This window comes from Balaenoptera ricei, chromosome 16 (assembly GCF_028023285.1).
Source record: "Balaenoptera ricei isolate mBalRic1 chromosome 16, mBalRic1.hap2, whole genome shotgun sequence".
Lineage (NCBI taxonomy): Eukaryota > Metazoa > Chordata > Mammalia > Artiodactyla > Balaenopteridae > Balaenoptera > Balaenoptera ricei.
In genome coordinates this window covers 35,958,691-35,981,334 of record NC_082654.1, presented here as the reverse complement: position 1 = coordinate 35,981,334, position 22,644 = coordinate 35,958,691, and the positions used below count along the sequence as shown (strand labels likewise).

General features: G+C 37.4%; 1 protein-coding gene across 5 annotated transcripts in view; it reads left to right on the top strand.

The window, feature by feature from the left end:
* Nucleotides 1-17,458, top strand: part of PCGF5 (polycomb group ring finger 5) — a 115,342-nt gene extending 97,884 nt beyond the window's left edge. For 4 of the 5 annotated variants that reach the window (XM_059899760.1, XM_059899756.1, XM_059899759.1 and 1 more), the window contains exons 9-10: nucleotides 5,409-5,468; nucleotides 11,676-17,458. In XM_059899760.1, the coding sequence (XP_059755743.1) occupies nucleotides 5,409-5,468; nucleotides 11,676-11,723 (108 nt within the window). In that variant the 3' untranslated portion in view covers nucleotides 11,724-17,458. The remainder of the gene's footprint in view (nucleotides 1-5,408; nucleotides 5,469-11,675) is intronic. The other variant, XM_059899761.1, reaches the window with a different exon arrangement.
* Nucleotides 17,459-22,644: the final 5,186 nt, after the last annotated feature.

Sequence of the window (22,644 nt, the reverse complement as noted above, 5' to 3'; positions counted from 1 at the left end):
TTCCAAATAGTTTAAATTCCCTGGTTAAGGCATATTTTAATAAAAATTGGTTCAAAAAAATGGTTTAGTACCTTATTTTTATTCAGGTAAAAACAACCAATAAATAGAAAAAAATACCACATTTTATACTTAGTACAACAGTAAAGTAATAGCCCATTTCATTTTTTTGGCTTGACAGCCCTGTTTTTTGTGTTCTCCTCCTCTAAACCTGTTTCTCCCTCAGCCTTCACATCCTCAGCAGTTCCAAGATTAATAGTTCCATTTTTCCAGTTTCTCAGACCCAAATCCCTAAAGTCAGTCCTGATGAGTTTCATCCATCCTTAGCAAATTCTTTGACCTCTACCATCAAAATACAATAATGAGAATCCAGTTACACCTTATCACCTCCTGTTCTGTCACTCTGGTCCAAGCCACTGACACTCTTCTCCAGAATTTCTATAAAAGTCTCTTAACTGGGCTCCATGCTTCTACTCTTTTTTTTTTTTTTTTTTACATCTTTAATTTCTCACAGCTATGTGTTTTAGTTTTTTTTTTTTTTTTAACATCTTTATTGGAGTATAATTGCTTTACAGTGGTGTGTTAGTTTCTGCTGTATAACAAAGTGAATCAGCTATACATATACATATATCCCCATATCTCCTCCCTCTTGCGTCTCCCTCTCACCCTCCCTATCCCATGTTTCTACTCTTGCTGCCACCTGTGCCCCCTCCCATCTTCACCCAACACAGCAGCCAGAGTGACCCTCTTAACACAAGTTAGAACATGTCGCTTCTGTGCTCTAAATTCTCACTTACCGTCTAATGGCATTTAGATAAAAGCCAAAGTCCTTCCAGGGACCTATAGATGGTGGACCCCACACAGTTTTCCCCAAAGACATCTTTGCTCTTAACCCTTTGCTCCCTCCTCTCGCTTCACTGGCCTCTGTGTTTGTTTCCTCTAACATGCCAGGCTTGCCCTTGCCTCCCCAAATATCCACCTAACTTGTTCCCTTTACCTCCTTCACTCAGAGGATTTTGCTTCTACATCCCCTCCTCAGTGAGGCCTCTGACTTCCGTTAATAGTCCAACCCCTCTCCTGATCTGGCACTCTTAACCCCTTGTCATGCCTTGCCGTTCTCCACAGTATTTCATACCATCACTATGCCTCTTCTGTATGTTTATTGTTTGTCCCCAACTAAAATGTAGCCTGAGGGTAGGGATGATTATTTGTTCACTGCTCAGTCTCCAGCACCTAAAGCAGTGCCTAGTACAGATACTCAGTAAGTATTTGTTTGAAGAGTAAATTGAATGAAAGTTTTGTCTTTTATAAGGTAGTAGTTAGGCAAAATATAGCCTAAAGGTCACTTTGTTTATTTCAGTCTGTTTCCCATTTGTTTTCTGTTAAACAAATTTTAAATTTTTGCTCACGTTCCAGTTAATTATGAGTTATTATAATTGATGAATTCTGACAGTTAGAGTGAATGGACAAACTAACAATAAAACAATTCTTGATTAAGCCCCTTCCAGCATATTGATTGCAGTCACATCCTTTCCCATCTCTACCCTTCATTGCCAGCAAGATGCCAGATTGTCTGAAAAGCTCTCGTTACTGTCTCTACTGGCATTGCTAACTGGCTCTGTCTTGGGCTGGGGTCGGCATATTTCCTAAACTAATGACCGCCTTATGGTTCTTTCACTTACTACTGGTACTTTTTTATATTAAACATTTTAATCTACCTGGGATTTGTTCATTTACGCACACACACCTACAACAAGGCTAAGACTCTAAAACTTATTCTAAGAAGTTTTTGCCAGAAATAGTTTATTGCATAAGTCATACTTTGCCTCATTGTTTTGAGATGTCACCATTATCTGTGCATATGTATCTAGACATATGTGTACACATGCAGATGTGTATATCTATGTTCCTGGACATTGTTTTGTTCTTCTGAGTAGGACTTATCCTACACCAGCATTTCACATCATAGCTTATATAAAAATCTGATCACATAACACCCCTATCTAAGACTCCTCAATTGTCCGTTTTCTGTGGGATATATTTAAATAAAGTCCAAACTAACTTATAAGGAAAATAGTTGGGCCTTCTAGGTTACTTTATGATGTCTATCAGCATCTGTTAGGAAAAAGCTCATTATTATTATTTTTTAAATTGTGTTGGCTAGTTTTCCCCCTTTATTGTTTAGGTGAGCTTGAGAATGGGATTGTGATTGGCATTGGATTAAATTTCTTGATTGACTTGGCTGGCATTTGCAGTCTTTTATTCTGTTCGGTGCTGTGGGGTGCCCTCTGAAGTTCTGGACTCTTCTGTGTGTCTCTGAGTAGAGTCTGTGGTTTTCTTCCTCTTCATGTTGGATGCCACCTCTGCCTTTCTGGGTCTTTTGCCGCAGGCAGGAGCCCCCGTATTCACATCACCTCTTGGCCTTGTCCTCTTGCTAGACTCCTAGGGGGAACCTCGGGGAGTCAGTTTTGCCTCCACTCCTCAGGAGCAGGACATTTCTGCCTGTGCCACACAGCATCTGGGCCACTCCTCCCCTTTATCCTGGGACGGTTTCACTTCAGGCTCAGCCTGCTTTCTGTCCTCTGTGCTCTTTCTGGATCCTTGTCTTCATTGTGATGCACTTTTGAAAGACTTTTATCTTTAGGAATCAAATATCCAGTCAAACTTAGCTAAGTCCCAGAAATTTTTCTGTTCATAACAGTATTTGCACCTCAAGATTGGCGTTCATCTTTTGCTTATTAGTGGGAGAAAATGTACCTTTTTTTAAACCATTGCTTCTCAAACTTTCATGCAAATCACAAAACACCTGGGGAATCTTGGTAAAATACAGATTCTGATTCAGTAGTTCTGGGGTGAGGACAGAAATTCTGCATTTCTGACAAGCTCCCAGGCGTTGCCGGTGCACCTGATATTTGGGCCACCCTTTGAGTAAGATGATCTTAGGGGACATGATCCATGACCACTGGCCTGCCCTGTAGTTTCCACATCCATAAATTGAGGGTGTAGAATTGAAGAATTAGACCTCAGTTTAGAAGGGACTTAATCACCAATCTAATTACATGGATTCTGTTTATAATATCCATGCAGTGTTCATCACATTTTTTGAAACATAAATGGGTTCATATGTATTGTTTTGCAGCTTCGTTTTCTCATTTGTTAATATGTCTTGTGGAGAATCAGTAAATTTTAAAATAATTATTTGTAACAAGTTGATAGTATTCCACTTGTGTGGCTGTAGCATAATTTGATTAATACACTCGTTTGATTTGACTCATTTAGATTTTTTTCAAATACTTTGACATTACAAACAATGCTGTATTCCAGTGTATATATCTTTTTGCACATGTGGAAGCATATTTATTTATTGGCTAAATTCCAGATGTGGATTTACAGCAGAGTATGCATGTTTAAAATTTTGATAGATACTGATAAATTGTCCTCTAAAAAGTTCTTAGCAGTTTATAGTCATACCAATAATGTATGAGTGCCCATTTTCTGATACCCTCACCAACACTTCATATTTTCAATTTTGTATTTCTTGTGTGAAGTTTCTTTCCATATCCATTGCCCCTTTTTTCCATTGTGAAGTTTATCTTTTTCTTACCGACTCCTAGGAGCTCTTTATGTATTCTGGATATTCATCTTTTATTATGTATTTTGCAGCTATTTCCTCCCAGTTGTATCCCGCTGCATAGTTTTGCCTCAGTTTTTTGGTCCTTAAAATTGGGGTAATAATACCTATCTTGAAAAATTTTAGTAAGAATTAATGAAATATTATATAATAAAGTACTTAGAGTGCCAGACATAATAAATGTTATTTTATTAATAGCTTATGTATGTTTGCTTTCATTATTATTATATAATTCTCTCCTCCTACACTTAGTCTCATGTCTGCAAGCTAACTGTTAATATCTCTGTCTCTTCAGCCTCAGCTTTCACCATGAACTCATGTTCTTCCTGCTTACCTTTCCTTGGGTAGGTTGAGTACCTACTCTCAGGACTCCCCCTTTTCCCAGATAATCCTGGTTGGTTTTCTCTCTTCCAACAACCCCTGCCAGCCCCTACCTAAAGTTACCGCACCACGTTTGTCTTGCTTTGCTTTCTTTGCATTACCAAGCAATTTTAGGAAAAACAAACATCTACCTTGACTGATACCAAAGAGATTAATAGGAAAAAAAACCAAACAAACAAACAGTGAAATTTGCCTCTTTCTACTCTGTTTACTTGTTAAATGCTATTTGGGACTTGCATAGTTAGGCGAAGTCTGACAGGCCCCATTGTGGAGAGTCTTCGGGGAGAAGGGGGAAGGTTGTCAGCGATAGCAGTGCTGGGCGTGTCTTACGGCATGTTGATGAGCCCAGTACAGAAGTTCAAGGACTAGCTTCTAGGGAAAAAATTGCTAAAGTCTTTCAGGAAATGGAAAATACCTAAAATTTTATTTTAAAAGTTACCATAATAATTGCTTACTTAAATATTCTTCCAAAGTATATTTTAAAAACCTGCTCTGGGATGTTAGATTTATCCTGGTTAATTTGTATCTCACATATTTTTAATCTTTTTATTTTTCTGTTTTGAAAAAGCACACGATGTTGAATTCATATATGCATAATTTTAAAGTGTGTTATGTTTCACAATTCCATTACAGTTAAAATGTTTATGCTTAATAAGGGTTCAGGATAATATTGAAAAATCAAGATTTAGGAATGATTTTTTAATATGAATGGTTAACCGTTAAAAGATGGTAGATTTAGAAATGAATCTACTCACTAGTTTAAAAATATGTTCATTCATTGATTTACTCATAAAACATTTGAGTGGCTGCTGTGTGCCAGTTCTGTGCCTTAGCTCTTAAGATTGCAAACATGAATAAGATTCAGACTCAAAGAGCTCACAGTCTAATGCTATTAAAATAGTTATGGAGACTAAGAGTCTAATCGGAGGAATATAAAGAACCTAATCTAAAACAGAACATGGATCGCTTACAGGCTGAGGCAAGTTCCCTGCCCCTCTCAGAGCTCTGAGATCCTCAAACAGTGTTCCCTCTCAGGGTGGTTGTAGAGGAGATCTAGGAGAGATTACTCACAGGAAAAGTTGGAAGAAAGAGGGCCCCTCCTGGATTGAGAAGGCGAGGGTTTTCTCAGGAATTTAGTATTTGAAGAGGAGATGGAAAGGATAGGTCACCGTTTTGGTAAATATTTGCAGAATATTAACAAAACTCATATCTAGAGACTAAAATAATTTCAAGCTAAAATTTACCAGTCACTAAGTTATTAAAGACTTTTTCCAAAAACAACTACCATATTTTGGAAAGTGTTTACTTAATCATGTTGACTCATGTTTGACGTTAAAATATTTTAAATATGTATCCAGTTGTGGATGCCTCTTATCTGATGAGTTCATCTCCTCCGCAGTTTCGGTGTCTGAACTGCTCAGCTTCGCAAGTCTGCCCTCAGGATGGCCCTTTGTATCAGGTAAGAGGCACTCACGACTGTACATATGACCCTATGATGCCTGCCTGCCACAAAGGTGACTGCTTTCACCCCAAACTCAAGTTCCTAAGACATGTAACTTTGCAAAACTAAGACTTACTTGAGCTACAGAACTTCATCTTTTCAACTTATATCCCCAAAGTTTCCCATTATTTTAGTTCTCTTGAATTATCTATTTAATTTTGCCAAACTAAAAATGAAGTTATAAATGTTAAGGCCATTATTTATGCCTCAGGAATTTTTAATAATTACTGGTTTCAGCCCATGAGAAATCTCTGCTCCGTATTGGATCTCTGCTCTATACTTAACACTTCTTTGTGTGTGTGTTTTTTTAATTAATCATTCACCCACAAGTGAAAGATAAAATGCCAGATTAGGTGAAGCTAAATAACAGCAACAGCTAAATGCAGTTGTGAGCTTGCTTACTAGGCCCTGTCCTAAGGACTGTACTTGAGTTACCTCTTCTAGCACAGAAATGATAGTGAACTGATTTAGTAATGCACTGAGAAAACGGGAACATACCTCTGAGAAAAGTTTATCTAATATAAGTACATTTTAAAAATTTGGAAAACAGAAGAGACTAAGTGTAGAATAGTAAGGATTACTGTTGAGTATAGAGATGATCTATGATCAACCTTAATCCATGGATTAACCATGGCATTTCTTAAAAATCTCCATTGTTCTTTTATCCCAGAAATTAAAGTAGTCTTCATAATTATTTCCTTGGAGCCAAGAAAGGAGAATTGTAATTATATAACAAACTTTACTAGCAAACTTACCTCTGATGTTGCAATTTTAGGGTTGGGACAAATAAATATATGTTAAGTATTAGAAGAACCACTTCAAATCAAAAATGTTAAATTAGCATTTTATCTAGAATTTCCCTCAGTCTCATTGTCAGTGCTGTGATTGTGGAAATCCCCACACTGTCATTAAAATGTGTGTTTCTTAATACACACTTTTTAAGTCCTGTTGTTTTTAGTAATGGAATAAGCACATTTAGCAACTATAAAGGCCAATAGAAAATCATTTGGAGAAAAAAAACTCATCCTTCTCCTTATATTATGCAGTTGAGGGTGAGGGGTGAGTAAATAATTTAACTGAGCTGGTGAGAGATGCGTAGATGTTTCAGCTGACTTTAGCTTCACGGCTGATTTGGGGATGAATTGTAGTGCTGCTCCTGCCTTTAGTTATAACTCATACATACATGGCTTTTTGCTTTTACTCTTGGCACTGATGTCTATTTATTTCCTGAGAAATAAAGATATTCTTAAACTCTGATCTAAAGTTTTAGATAACTAGAATAAGACCAAATTTTTAAAAATCCACACACACTTCCTTTTCTTACTTCAACACTTCATTATAGAGTATAGTCCTGTCAGAACATCTTTAGCCAAAAATCACCTAGAAAATTTCAAGGAAAAAATTATCACTATTATAAGAAAGTATTATATGTGTAGCTTTATACTATTACATGTTTTAATTTTGTGAAAATTTCATGAAATAGACAGTTTTATAGGAAAATAATAGTGGACCAACATTCACCCAAGAAGAAAATGTAAATCACTAAATTATGGAAGACGTAAAAAAAATTAAATTACAGATACCTAAATATAAAACTACTTTTAATGGTCACGTTCTCTCATATTTTCAAGGAATAGATCATTCTCATTCTAAATTGGTTTAAGTCATTGAAAAAGATGGAATTTTTCCAAATTCATTTTACAAAAGTAACATAATCGTGAAAGCAGAAACTGACAGAGAACCTGCAATTAGAAAACAAGTATCAAATCTTATTTTGAACATAAAAACAAAGATGATAAATAACATACTAAATATACTAAAATAATATGCTAGAAGAATAATAAACCAAGACTAAGTAGTATTTTTATCAGAAATGCAAGAATGGCTTCATGCTGGGGAGAGGGAAATTATATATATATTATATCCTAAAAACACTAAGTCAGATAACTACTAGTAGATGCTGAAAAGGCATTTGATAAAATTTGATGTTAAGTCCTAATTTTTCCTGCAAGCTTCTTATTTTGAAAAATTTCAAAACAACAACAAAGTTGATGTAATACAAAGGAATATCATTTACTTTTACTTAGATTTACCAATTAACATTTTGCTACATTTTTTGCCCCCCTTTCTCCCTCTTCCTCTTCTCCTTATCTTGTTCATCTGTTTATAAATATATCTATTGTTTCTTTACAGAGCTGCTTGAAATTAAATTGCACGTATCATGACAGTCGACCTCTAAATACTTCAGCATATGTTTCCTAAGATCAAAGACCTTCTCATATGTAACCACAATCCCACTTTGCACACAGGAAATTTAGTACATTAAATATTATAGTGATGTCAGTTCTTCCCATAATTAAATTATGAAGTTTAATATAGTTTCAAACACATTTTTACCAGATTCTTGTTTAACTTGACAAAGTCAGTCATTCTGAAGTTCATCAGGAAATATAACTTGGTGCCTCTGGTCAGTCCCATTTTTAAATGAGTAATCACGGGGCACATGCATGGCCACCTACTGAAATGTATTTTAAAGCCAAAGTAATTAAAATCCGGTACTATCCTAAACATAGACACATGAATAAAAAGAATAGCTCAGGAACAGGAATCTATCAAGAGTATTTCAAATTAGTGGAGGGTAAAAAGATTAACAAATATCTATTAAGCCCTTAATTATGCACTGGGCAATCTTCTAGGCCCTGGGAACACAGAAGTAAAAAAAAATTCATTTCCTTCATGGAACCTATACTCTAATGATAACAGATGAAAGATAAATGAGTAAAATTTATAGTGTTAGAAGAAAAATTAAAGTAGATAAATAGAATATTTTAGATAAGATAGCCAAGAGAAGACCTCTTTGAGTTGGGGATTTTTGGTCAAAAAGAAGTGAGAGTAATAGCTGTGTGTCTATCTGGGGTAGGGCCCGCTAGGCCTAGGGCACGCAGTGCAAAGATCCAGAGATGTGGTCGTGTCTGGTGGTTTGAGGGCTGCAAGGTGGCCAAGGGCCTGGAGCAGAGACAGCAGTTGACCGGGGAATCGGGGAACTTGGAGCATATATGTTGGGGTGGGATGTGATCTAGTAGGGTTTGTTTTCAGTTAATTGTACTGAGACTTTTGGTGGTGGTGATGGGGTGGGGGGATTCAATCCATACCTCCCATTATAGGTGTTTTTCATGGCTAAAATGGTACACATTAAAAATGATACCATCAAAGATCAGGAAGAAAACATAGCTAACTAACCTCAGAGTGAGGATGGCCTTTCTCATTGTACTTGTAAAAGGAAAGAAAACAAACCAAGTTGACTACTAATACTGAAAAGTACATGGCAAAAATACCATAAATAAGGGATATTTGCAATATATGACAGAAAGATTTGCTGCCCTAATATGTAAAGAATCCATACAAATCTGTAGGACAGGGTTCACCTTTCCATAGAAAAATGAACAAAAGACATGATAAGACAAATCACAAAAGAAGGAAACACAACTGGCTAGTAAACATATAAAGATGGTTAACTTATTTAGAAGTCAAAATGGAAGAAGAAATAAAATACTATTTTATGCTTATTAAATTTCCAAATTAAGAGAGAGGAAAGGAACAGCACTCATTATTGATGAGGCTACTGAAGAATGAGCACTCATATTTCTTCCAGAAATGTAAAAATAGGACAACTTTCTTAAAGTCCAGTGTGATAGCATTTACCAAAAAGCCTTTTAAAATGCTTATGCTGTCTGAATCAGCAGTTCTACTTCTAGGAACCAATCCTAAGGGTGCAGGGGAGATAGGGTGGGGAGTGGGGAATAGATCATTGGGTCACAATAAATTTATAATAGCAAAAAAAAAGAAATTAAAATATACAGTAAAAGATTTGTTGATAATTTATTGTACATTTCTATAAAGGTATCATATGTAGCCTTTAAAAATGATCACGTATTACCATATTAAATACTGTAGAAATAAGTTTACGAAATTTTTTTAATGGACAAAATTCTTTTATGGACAAAATTATTTCCCAAACAATATGTGTAGCGTGATTCCAGTTTTAAAAAGAAAAATAATGTAGACAAAAAGACTAGATGGATGTACATTAAAATGACTCTGGTGGTTATCTTTGGGTGTGGGATTTAAATGATTCTCCTTTTTTTCTTGGTGGTTTTCTATATTTTCTAAATCTAAAACCAAGTTACTTTTATGGTAAATAATTTATTTTTTAAGAAAAAGAGTACATCAACCAGTCAATTTTTATCGTTTTCTAAAATTATCACATGTGAAACATATATACTTTGGAAGTATGGCTTCTTTTAGTAAATGACGAGACCGAGGACTGGCAGTCTCCCCTCAGCGCAGCCCCGTGACACTAACTAAGAGGAGCGATAGGCCACGCTGCATTGCAGTGCGCGCTAGTGCCGTTTTACTGCGGAAGGCAAGCTGAAACACAAATAGGACTTAAGGCTTACCTTAACCACTCCCAGTTTTGTAACACCAATAATGCTTAAACTTCACGTTGTCGTAGGACACACACACGTACAAATGGCTACTTGGAGGAGAAGACAAAACCATTTTCAGCCAAAAACTGAGAAATTCCAACCACTGACAACCAAGCCATTATTACTTCCCTCTCTTCCTACATCCTAGTAGAATTGGTGATGGATTCTTCTATGCATGATGAATAGATTTTTGAACAAGTGACTTAATTATTTGCAGAAAGTATGCAGATTCAACAGGAATGGAAAGCAAAGCTAGAAAGATTATTATAATGAGAGGCAAGCTCTGGGTTGGGTCAGGTAGGATGGGAAGTAGTCAAGTTAGGTTAATACGATGTCTAGGTAGCAGTCTCCAACTCTGCCTGAACTTCAGAAAACCCACGGAGTTTTGTAAAATACAGATTTCTGTGTCCCACTCACAGATATTCTGATTCAGAGGGAACAGAATAAAGTTTAAATAAATACAAGGAAGCAAAATTTAACCACAATAGATTTAGACCATGGAAACCCTGAGAGACTGTGACTTTTACTCCAGTCCTTAGAAAACTGTAGGGCATCACCTTACTTCTTCAGCTGGGAACAGCAAGATCTAGGAATTTTTATTCCTATCCTCCAGTCCAACCCTGAGCTGAATGGTGAGAGAGACTTCCCAGGATGTAGCATAGCGATGATACCTACAAAAACAGTCATTTTCAGGGTTCTGGAATCTCAGTCTACCACTTTTGTCTATAGGAAAGAAAGACAGGATTTTTGCATTCACCTACACAGAGACAAGGGGGGAAACAAGTCAGTAGCCATCTCAGCCCTTTCTTGTTTTCATAAAAGTAGCTCCTGGAAATTTCATTTTAAAAAGGGGAATCTGCACCTTTAAGAAAAGGAAAACCATTGGTTCTTCAGACCCTTTCTGACTTTGATGTTTGAGTTCTATGTGATATGACAAAACAGAGGGTAAAAAAGACGAAGTAGCAGTGTGGCTTTTACCACAGGAAGCTGTTTCCTCTCTAGTGCTGATTCCATCTCTATGTTGATGTATGATACCTTCCCTACGTAGAGCAAAACCGAAGGACAGTCTGAACCATTCAGTTATATAATAGTCAAGTCCAAATATTTAGTAGTATCAACTATTGAAAGGAGGCGGTTTCGTCTAACAGTTACTTGTTTTTCAACATTTTTAAAATGACAGTTAAGTTTTAAATCCTAAAAAGAAGTGTCAAAGTTAAGATGTGTGATTTGTAAACACTATCCCAGTTTTCCTAGATTCATAGCAGGAGGTCTTTGTTAATTCGTGACTCAGTGGGCTCTCACAAACAGCAGCCCTGACGGAGTCCGGCCTGCGGGCTTGTCTTGTTCAGCCCCACAGGTGACTGCAGGTGAGAGCTTTCCATCCTCCACAGGCCCTGCCTCGCCCTAAGTATTAACATTAGTACTATTCACATATGCAAGCAGTATGACATCTGCAGGCCTTCCAGCTTGACCTTTGTTGCCAGTTATGGAAAACTTGACTGATTCTAGAAAATAGTAGCCGTTTAAAAATATAGTCTTAATTACAACCTTAATTGTCATAATCACCAGTACCAGGAAATACTGTAAGCTATAACTGCACATTCTTAAAGTCTTTTATGTATAATCTATATTGTTTTTATATCAACAGTCTTATTCATCATCTGCTTTTATTTTATAGTCATACCCCATGGTATTGCAGTATCGACCAAGGATTGATTTTGGTTAGACCACGGGGCCTAGATCCCACTGAACGAATCCTGCACTACGTGTTTACTCATCGACAGACTGCACAGTGAACGGCGTGTGGACTGGGGGGGGCACAACCAGACTTGCAGCATGCGAATAAGGCCATTGTCTGTCTCTAGATTGTCAGTTGCATTTTTGTTGTTTCTATTAAGAGCAAACCAAGTGCCATTCTGCTACTGAACCGTCTGCATAAGGTATCTGTGCTGTCTCACAGTGTACAGTACAAGTCATGGTTGAAATCAGTTAGGTGTGCAGCCACGATCCAGCCTTCTGAATATTTTGCTTGCCTGTTCCAAGACGGTTCTAATGTTTGATTACACTAGTAATATGGCTCAATCTTTGTGGTGTTGCAGTTTTCACATGCTTACTATTTGATTAATTCTTGTTTAAAAATAGAGTACTGTACAAGGAACTAATAATTATTATATCTTGAAATTATTTTGTATGGGAAATACATTTAGAAAAGTGGTCCTTGAGCCACTGTCCTGTTCTCAGTAAGCTTTTTGTGTGCAAAATAGTTCACTCTTGAGTGTGCAAGTCCTTTGGGGAAGAATTCCAATTGTTCTTTACATTAGAGCACATTATAATTGTAGGCATTTTGAGTCATCTGTCTGTGTAGTCTACCAGTCGCACAGGGAGGGCCTGTTCACCCTCCAGAAAACGTATGTGACTTCTTGGAGAGCTGAAGTGAGATTCACAACCATTTGAAATGTTGGCAGCTGATCACATTTACTTCTAACAAAATTAATGTGTAAGTGAGGTTAATCTTTCATAATGCCTTATGACGAGCGGGTGCTGCTTCATGAAATGTCATCGCCGTCACGTAGCGCCCTTTATGTGTGCATTGTTATACTGTGGCTCTTATCTAATGAAGTACATTGTTTCCCTTTTTCAGTTGGCCTTAGGTGTGTGTCATTGTGGCATGCAGAAGGTTATGATGATTTAAGTATTAGGATTTTTAGAGCAGGTGACATTAGCTATTTTATGGATTTCAAAAATCTCAAAGCAATTGTAGATTAAAACTGTTAGTAACCTGTCACATTTCCAAACCATATGCATAAAATAGAAAAAATGCAGTGTAATAGATAAATATGCTAACCAGAATTAATGGTTTGAGGATATTTCATTTTAGATCCTGTAGTAATCAGGGGGAAATGGGATTATTGTTTTATACATAAGTTCTTTAAGGTCAGAGCTATGATAATGTCCTTGAGTTTGCATTTTTTTTAAGTCTTCCATTCATTTTGAGATGAGTCTGCAAGTCAAAAAAAGTCTTGTCACCTTAAATTATATGAAGAACTTCATTTTAAACCTCTTAACATTTACATTATTTTTCATAAACTTCTTTGGAAATTAAGTTTTAGTAATTGCTTTGAAACTTAGGCCTATTTCCTCAGTTTCAAAGTTAACCTCTGAAATACTTAGGAAATAATCTTGAAAGTTAGGAAAAAATATTTGTTCTAGAAATCTGACATGAGCACAATCTGTGTGTTACACACACAGTTTTTATACTGTCTACATAGTAGATGTGCTACATTTTCCGGTAAAATGTATCACAGGGTAATGCCTTCTGAATCTCAAAATGCTTCTTAGAAATAAAACAGTGTACGACCAAGAAACACATACAAAATACAGCTAAATCTTGATGCATTTCACAGTATAAAAGGCTGAAACATCATAATTATCTTTTCCTTATATCTTTAAGTCAAAAAGTCTAAAGTTTTCTGTTGTTTTTGGCCTGACTTTTGTGAAAAAGGTTATGGCAATACTTTTAAAATTTCACTTTGTTAGACTGTGTTTGTGCTTGGAGGGGCTCACAAAGAGAATTTAAAAGGCAGATTTTTGTTAACTCTTTAAAAATGGTTGGCACAGACCATTACCCTAAACCAGAAACTGAATTTACTCCCCAGCTACAGAAATTATTTTGCTACACTGTCAAATGCAGTTCCTTGACATCCTAAAGAAATTTTTAGATTTCTTGTAAACTTGTCACATCTAGGTCAGTGATTACTTATGGAAGCTGATTTTAATTAACTCAAAATAGAGAGTGCATTTTAAAAACCACAAATGAGACCTGGATGTTTTTGGGTCCCCAGACAAAACTTGCAGCCTTAAATGAGTTTTATATACGTGATCTCATTAAATTTGGCTTGTTGCCTCATCTTATGTAATGTCACTATTTTCCAAGGAAATATATAGGAAGCAATTGTGGAATTGAGAATACTTTTATATAAAATTTCTTTATTTAATGTTAATATATTAACACTTTTATTGAAATGCAATGGAATATGTGCCAAAACATGTGAAAACCTTGCATAAAGAAGGGCATCAGTTATATGGGGAAAGGTACACGTTTTATGATGGTCCTGAGTAATGTGGTATTACTATTAGAACCACAGACTTCTTCATATATATTCAACTATGGTTTTCTAAGTATGGGACTACTTTCATGTCTAGTAATACACTAATCCCTAGTTAATTATCCCCTGAGTCAGGTTATGGAATTTGTAAGAAACGAGGTATAGAAAAATTTACAGGCAAAAATACACAGGTGGTTAGTTTTACAAACTTGGGGTGCTAGTAAGATAAACTCCTTATACAAATAGCCTATAGGAATAATCATCTGAATGCAAAATTGGAAAATAAAACTAAATTAAGTTTTTCTTTAATCTCTTGTTTCTTAAGCAACAAACTGAAAGAACTTTACTTCCATAAAAGATTTTGTGATCTGTTTTCTCTGCTTTAGATATCATAGATGTACAAGGGTCAAGGAACCTTGGATCTAAAGAAGGCCTGTGCTTTATTTATAGATATCACTTTAACGGAAGTAATCACATTAGTTAACAGAAAAATCCAAATATGGCCCTTTCTCCAGATTAACAGAATACTTTTAAGAATAAAAACAAATAAGCTAAAAGATTCACTGATGAGGTAGTATTAGGTCATTCAGTCTGGGGTCCAGATACCTTGGGGTGATGTCTTTTAACTACTTTTAGAAAAGTATTTTTCTTTATGCATTAAAAATCTGTCCCATATTAATATGCCACATTTTATAAATGTAATGAGTTTGCTCAACTATGTGTAACTTAAAATGATTCTTTAAGGGGAAAAAAGTATGTTATATAATATTGTGAACTGTTTAGCTTTATTGAACTATTTAAGAGAAAGTGCCTCATTGCTAAAGTGCATTTCTGTTTTAGATTTACTGCATAAATTTTGAGTTTTCTGTCCCTGTCTCTTATCAATGGTTTTGTATCTAAATAGGCTCTTGTAAGTTAGAATAATCTCTTTTTGAAAGATTTTCATAAGAAAATAGTTATCACCAAAGACATTTTACTGTTAATAACCATGTTAGAGAGACAGTTTAACTGTTTGGAGGTTGGAAATTTTTAGACTGCAAGTTACTTTTATATAATTAGGCAATAACCTTGAGTAATTGCTAAAATATCACCAAAGAAAGGCTTTAAACTTAATTTTCATGGTAAGATCAATCAAATGCAGGTTTTTCTTGCAATAATCAGAACATACTTCCTTTCAGCTATGTTTCTTGTTTTTCCAGCACCATCTGACAGATCTTAGGAAATCCTCAAAGGTGAAAAAGAGATTAACACAACAAAAAGCCTCCCTCTGGATGAAAAGTGGGAGAAATACATACTTTGAAAAGAAAATTGAAATTGAGATTTTAAATTCTAATTTGAGAAGCTTTTTATTCCATGGAGGCGATACAGACTAAAATTATGCTTATTTAGTTCCTGGGTTCTTAGTAATATGAGAAATTTTATTAAAGACAGACTTTGGTAAAAGTGCAGACATGCTTACTTGTAATAGAAAATAGTGCATTCTGTTGGATTCACATAAGTAAATGCTTTTTCTGTATTCAAAAGCAAAATTTTCCTAAAGGCCTGTGGTTTTTTTTTTTTTTAAGTAACTCTTTGTCTTGTTTCTCAGCAATGACTTTGTTTTTAGAATCTAGCCATACAGCCAAATTCGGCAAGATAAGCCCCAGATAAAGAGCATATACACCAGGTTAAGCCCTGTCCTCACACCGATCTTTTGGGGAGCCCATGCTGTGGGCCACCTCAAGTAAAGCTCACATTATGAAGTCTTCCTGACAGGCCACCTGGTAAACCGCATTGGATCGGATAAAGATGGATGCATTCCATTATATACTCTGGTTTACCATAAGGAGTTTTCCAGCAGGCTATGCTTTATACCAGTGAGATATAGATATTGGTTGTGGGAATTACAAAAATGAGTGAGTTTGCCGTAACTTTAATTTTCTGGGTTAGAAACATAAAAACATGAAATGCTATTATTTTAAGATATATACCTATCCCTACAATAAGGAATATAACATGTCTGCCAAATCTGGTTTATAAAAATTGAAAAATATTAAATATACTAGAAACTCAAACCCTTTGAAAGCACAAAATAACCAACTAGTTCTGGATTTACTTGATATACCTAGTTCAATAGTATTTTGTTGAAAAAAGTTCAGATTGAAAGTTCATTAAAATGTACTCAAATATACATTACAGGGTTTTCATAGTTTTTTCTTAAAACAGTGGCATTTTCCCAAATAATTTAAAAGTGATTCTCTTCCTAATGTAATGTAGTTTTCACAAGTAGTGTGTTTATTTGCTATCCTTACTATATTTTCAAATAGAATTAAAATGCTCGAGCACTTCCTTTTCAGAAAGTTACGAAATTAAACAAAAATAAATTATTTTAAATGCTCATTAGAATGTGTCTGAATACTTGTTATGCCCCTTTCTCTAGGATTCAAAACTTGAGTCATTATTCAGAAATGCTTTTTAATTTTAATTACCTTTAAATCTAGAATCAAGTGAAACATACTAAATACTGGGTCCAGTTTTCTTCCATCTTTCAGAGCTTCACGGAATAAGAAACTAATCTAGTACAAACTGAAGATTAAATATTTCTGGGCAGTGCAGAGATAGTGAATAGATTATGTATCCGTGGACTTCACATCAGTCCAGCAGAGCAGGAGCTCTGCACATTAGAAATGGAATGGGATCAGCCTAACGTTGTTTGGGGTTGGTTTTCTTTCGCTGTATTTTTTTGAATGGGGATGGGGGCCCAAGTGTCCTTATGAAGCTGTGGTCGACAAGAGCTTGTGGGGGGAGCACCAGTGTTCTGCTGCGTTCCTGCATCTGGCAACACAACAGCAAGCACCAGTTTTCAATAGAGTAGCCCTCACTTTAAATAAAACCATCATAGACTATATTGTACAGTTATGTTGCTAATTTTCCTTTGAAATATAAAATATTTTAAGCTTTTTTTTTTTTTTTTTGGTCAAAAGTGGTAACATCTTAATACAAATAAAAACCTTTTTGTGGTTGTAAGATTTAGCTTATAAATCATTCAAATTGAAGTGAAAGATTACCAGGTCATTGTTAATGACTTAGTCTATTAAGAATATATGTATTTTTGTAAAGGAAAAGCACTTGTAGATATTTAATCAGTACTATTTGTCTGTTTTGCAGAAATAAAATGCTGCTTAGAGATTCTCTTTAAATATTTTTTATTTTTGTGCTCAACTGTATTTTCTGTTGATCTATGGAATGTTCTGTACAAAGCTGTATGGTTGTACTGTTGGGCTAGACACTTTTGTTTTTTAAGATCTGGACTTAGCCAAGTATATTTGACCATGTTAAAAATAGTATCTTTGTTATTAAAATTTTGATTGCATAATTTATTGCTGTCTGTCATTCTTCATTATCATTAGTTGCAGATCATAACCTTCATTTAAAAGTTTCCATTAAGTATTACTGTAGCAAATTTTGTGAATATTTGTTGAATGTTTGAGACGATAAACATTTTCTAAAGATTTCTGAACTGTTTACTTTTAAGATGGCAGACTGGCCCTCGAATAATACTTGAGGTGTGTGTCCACATACACTTTAGAACAATTTCTTTTTTTGTTAAATTAATCTAATCCAAATCGTCTCCTGAAAGTAATTGAGTACCAAAGAAAGGCCCAAGTGATTTGAAAGACAGTCTGCTTTCTTCAGCTACTTAGATAACAGCTTTGTTTCATTAATAACCTCCCTTGTGAATTCTAGTTGAGCTGAAGACATTCAGGTCAGAAGGTTGCGAAGATTCATATCTCTGCCCCATTGTTACAGTGCCTGCAGCTTTGTTTTAGGTTAGTGACACCATGGAGGTGGCTGGAGACCCCAGGCGTTCAGCGAGGTAGGAAAGCAGCATCCTCTGAGCAAAACTCCCTTCACCTTTTAGCATCACCCTTCGCAAGGCTGTTGCAGAGTGGGGAAGAACTTGGGAGGACTGTGCGTGGAAAGTGCTCAAAATGTAGCCCATTTTACTTTAACCGCATGTCAGGGGCCAGAACAGGGGAAGGCCTCAGGGAAGGCTGGAGGACACAACCAAGGAAAAAAGGAAACAGTTCTCTGACCTGCTAATCAGTCTCTGCCACGCCTCCGCTTGAGAACAGAGCCAGTTTACCCAGTTCTTAGCGTTTTGTCAACACAGGCTCAGCTCTGATCTTTTCACTAGTTTCGAAAGTTACGAAAGTTACGGAGGAGTCCGCACCCCAGCTGAGTTTAAGAGCCAGCCTCTGCTTGTTGTGTGGCCGAGGGATTTGCTGACAGTATTTTGCTGGAAGCCATGTAGAGCCCTGCTTGCCACCCAAACCCCTGCTGTGGGATTTGGGGTGCCAGGATTACCATCAAATGGAGAATCATGCCCAGAAGGAAGAAATAGCAAATGATCGATCACCCCCCCACCTCCCACCAACCAAAGCCCTGCTCCTACCGAGCCCAGTTCAGATCCTATCAACTCCAGTAAGCTGAGCCAAACTTTCTCCTTCTTCTGTACCACTTAGCACTTTTATCACAACCACACTAATTGATGTTTGTTTGTCCTCCCATTAGATTATGAGCTTTGAGAGGGATGTTGACAGTCATTGTGGTATATCCTCACCCTCACAACACAATTTGCATAGTAACTGGCACCAATAAAACCAATGTAGTGAAAGAATCCAGATTTCAGGAAGCAGAGGCAGTGCTAACAAGTCTCTAGCCATTTCCCCAATAGTCTCCTGATCGTTTCTCTTCTTATATGGACACCAGTCATATTGGATTAGGGCCCCACCCTTATGACCTCATCAACTTCAATCAAAGGCCCTATCTCAAAGACAGTCATATTCTAAGATCCTAGGGTTAGGGCTTCACTATTCAGTTCATAACAGCCATGTGGTGCCCCATAGACCTGGGTTCAAATACAGGCTCCTTCTGTGGTATGACTTTGGGCAATTAACTGGTTGAGTCTCAGTTTCCAAAAGCAGGAACAAGATCCCTATCCCATAGGTTGGTGGAGGAATGAGAGGCCACAGGAAGTGCTCAGAGCAATGCCAGTGGAAACAAAAAACAGCACAGCCGTTTTCCATCTCCATCTGATCATCCACAGATTGCAACCCAGTGTTACCCAATGTTCTCTCTGATTTGCCGGGAGCTAAAATGCCAACAAGTAACTCAAATTTTGCTTACCTAGAGCTATTCCAATCACATGGTCGTTCATAAAACGTATTCCCACTGAATGTACTAATATGTAAAGGATGCAGCACAGGGTCTAGCACATACTTTACAAATGTCTTCCCTTACTCTCACCCATTTAATCATGAGAACAGACCAGTGAGATAAGAGCAAAAATAAACAAATGGGACCTAATCAAACTTAGAAGCTTTTGCACAGCAAAGGAAACCATAAGCAAAATGAAAAGACAACCTACAGTATAGGAGAAAATATTTGCAAATGATTCGACTGATGAGGGCTTAATTTCCAAAATATACAAACAGCTCATACAATTCAATAACAAAAAAACAACCCAATGGAAAAACGGACAGAAGACCTAAATAGACATTTCTCCAAAGAAGACATACAGATGGACAATATGCACATGAAAAGATGCTCAACATCACTAATTATCGGAGAAATGCAAATCAAAACTACAATGAGGTACCACCTCACACCGGTCAGAATTGGCCATCATTAAAAAGTCTACAAACAATAAATGCTGGAGAGGGTGTGGAGAAAAGGGAACCCTCTTACACTGTTGGTGGGAATGCAAATTGGTGCAGCCACTATGGAAAACAGTATGGAGGTTCCTCAGAAAACTAAAAATATAGAGTTGCCATATGATCCAGCAATCCCACTCCTGGGCATATACCCAGAAAAAACTATAATTCGAAAAGATACAGGCACTCCTACGTTCATAGCAGCACTATTTACAATAACCAAGACATGGAAACAACCTAAATGTCCATTGACAGATGAATGGATAAAGATGTGAGATATATATAAAATATATTCCACCATATATATATATATATATATATATATATATATATATATATATATATATATGGTGGAATATTACTCAGCCATAACAAAGAACGAAATAATGTCATTTGCAGCAACATGGATGGACCTAGAGATGATCGTACTAAGCAAAGTAAGTCAGAAAGAGAAAGACAAATACCATGATATTACATGTATATGGAATCTAAAATATGAAACAAATGAACAAAATAGAAACAGACTCACAGATAGAACAGACTTCTGATTGCCAAGGGGGTGGGGGTGTGGGAGAGGGAAGGATTGGAAGTTTTGGATGAGCGGATGCAAACTGTTATATATAGAATGAATACACAAGGCCCTACTGTATAGCACAGGGAACTATATTCAATATCCTGTGATAAACCATAATGGAAAAGAATATGAAAAAGAATATATATATGTATAAATGAGTCACTTTGCAGTACAGCAGAAATTAACACAACATTGTAAATCAAGTAGACATCAATAAAATTTAAAAAAACAAAAAAACAGACCTGTGAGGTAGGCACTCTTAGCCCAGTTTTAATGATGAGAAAGTGATCTAAATAACTTGCAATCACCAGACATGTATTTGGATCTTCACTGTGGGCCTGTCTATTCCCTAGGGTGAGTCTATTCTCAGGGGCCCTGGCTCTTTGCATCTGAGAGCTGAGAGCTCTAGAGAAGCTTATGCTCAGGCCTTCTGGCCGCTCCAGGATGGATTGCATAGAGGATAAATATTCAGCAGCCAGTATGTGCCTGAGATGACTGTGGTCAAGATGTTGTTTTGAGCACCCACTGTATACCAGAAGCTGTGTGAGACTCTGGGGGTCCAAGTGGTGAGCCGAACAGATTTCACCCTTACGCTAATTGAGCTTCCAGTATGGGAAAGAGATACACGTTAAACAAAGACCAGAAATACATAATAAAAGGACGGATAAGTTGTCTGAAGAAAATAAATTCTATGAGAAAGAATGGGAGGTCCAGACCCTTCTGAGAAAATGGCATTAAGTGGAGATGAGAGAGAAGCTGGAGTTGGCCAGGAAAGAGTATTCCTGAGAACTAGTAAGAGCAGGGAAAACTCCATGCTGCCCGGCCACCTGCGGGAGGTGGAGAGGGGAGGGGTGACAAGGAGGAGAACAATGGGAGAGAATTCTGGAGAAGAAGGCAAGGGGCTGGGTCATTTAGACACTTTTAGGTCCCCTTGAAAACCTATTTTATTCTGAGCGCAATGGGAGGGTTTTACACAGGAGCTTGACAACATCCTGTTTACATGTTTAAATGATCACACTGGGAGCTTCGTGGAGAACAGATGGTAAAGCGTAGAAGCTAGAATAGACATGGGAAGAGGCTAAAAGCCTAGAATAGTAGCCCAGGTAAGAAAAAGCAGCAGGGTCCCAGACCAGAGCCATAGACCTCAGGATGAACCTAACTGGCGATGGAGAGAAGAGGGTTTCTTTGCACGTATCACACCCACCCCGGCTGCAATGTGCCTAAATTTAATGAAACCTAAGTTTTTAGGTCATAGGTGAAGCTCTAGATGGGGGTGGGGAATTCAGACCAAGAGGGTGGGAAGAAGCCACGAAACTGAGAGGAGCAGCCGTACCCAAACTCCCAGCACTTCCTTAGGAAACCTGGAGTGGGGAGGGTGGCCAGAGCAGCGGGAGGATGTTTGGATGGGAGAAAAGGATCCTGAAAAGCCTGGTAACCAGGGCTCCCACCGACCCCGCTGCTCTGCTAAGCACCCACCTTTTCCCCGCCAGGCACCTCCTCCCCACTAGAGGCCCGGCCCCACCCCCTGCTCAGGATGCAGGATGCCTTCCTCAGGAGCTGCTGCTCTCCTCCCACCCAGAGGTGGTCCTTGCCCGTTCCTTCCCCGTAACCCTTTACACAGCCCTGTCCTGTCACGGGCATTGGAGCAATGCAGCCCCAGACTCCAGTAAGGGCTCTAGTAAGGGGTCTCCCGCTGATTAACTGAAGGATGGGTGAATTACATATTATCTCCTCAATGGTGACTGAGACCCTAATGTAAATGTGACACTAAACCAGCAGAACTCACGAGATGTAATTAACACACCTACTTCTTGAATCTGTGCCTCTCACAGCCCCCTTCCACTGGATGAAAACGTCAGTAGCCCCGGAACTTTCTCAGCACACTTTAAATCACAAAACATGGTCTCAATTGAGAAATCAGAAAGTCCAGTTCAGTATATTGATCAATTACTCACTATTTTATTGCAAGGTTACACTTCTTCCCTGCTCCTAACTAGGGCCCGGTAAAGGGTTACCTACTTTCCAAAACTAGAGGGTGGTGGTCCCTCCTTCCCTGATTTGTTCTCCCTGGTTTGGGAACATACTTGGTGGGGAAGGAGGGGAATCCGAGAACAGCAGAGCAGCTTGTAAGCCGGCTCCAAGCAATCTGGACCTGACTGATGCTCACAGCCCCCTCTCTCGCAATGCTCTTTCTGGGTTCTTTGGAGGGTCCCCTCCAGAACCTTCAACCATCACTCTCCTTGCCAGGAGCCGTGCCTGTGTCAGTGGGCT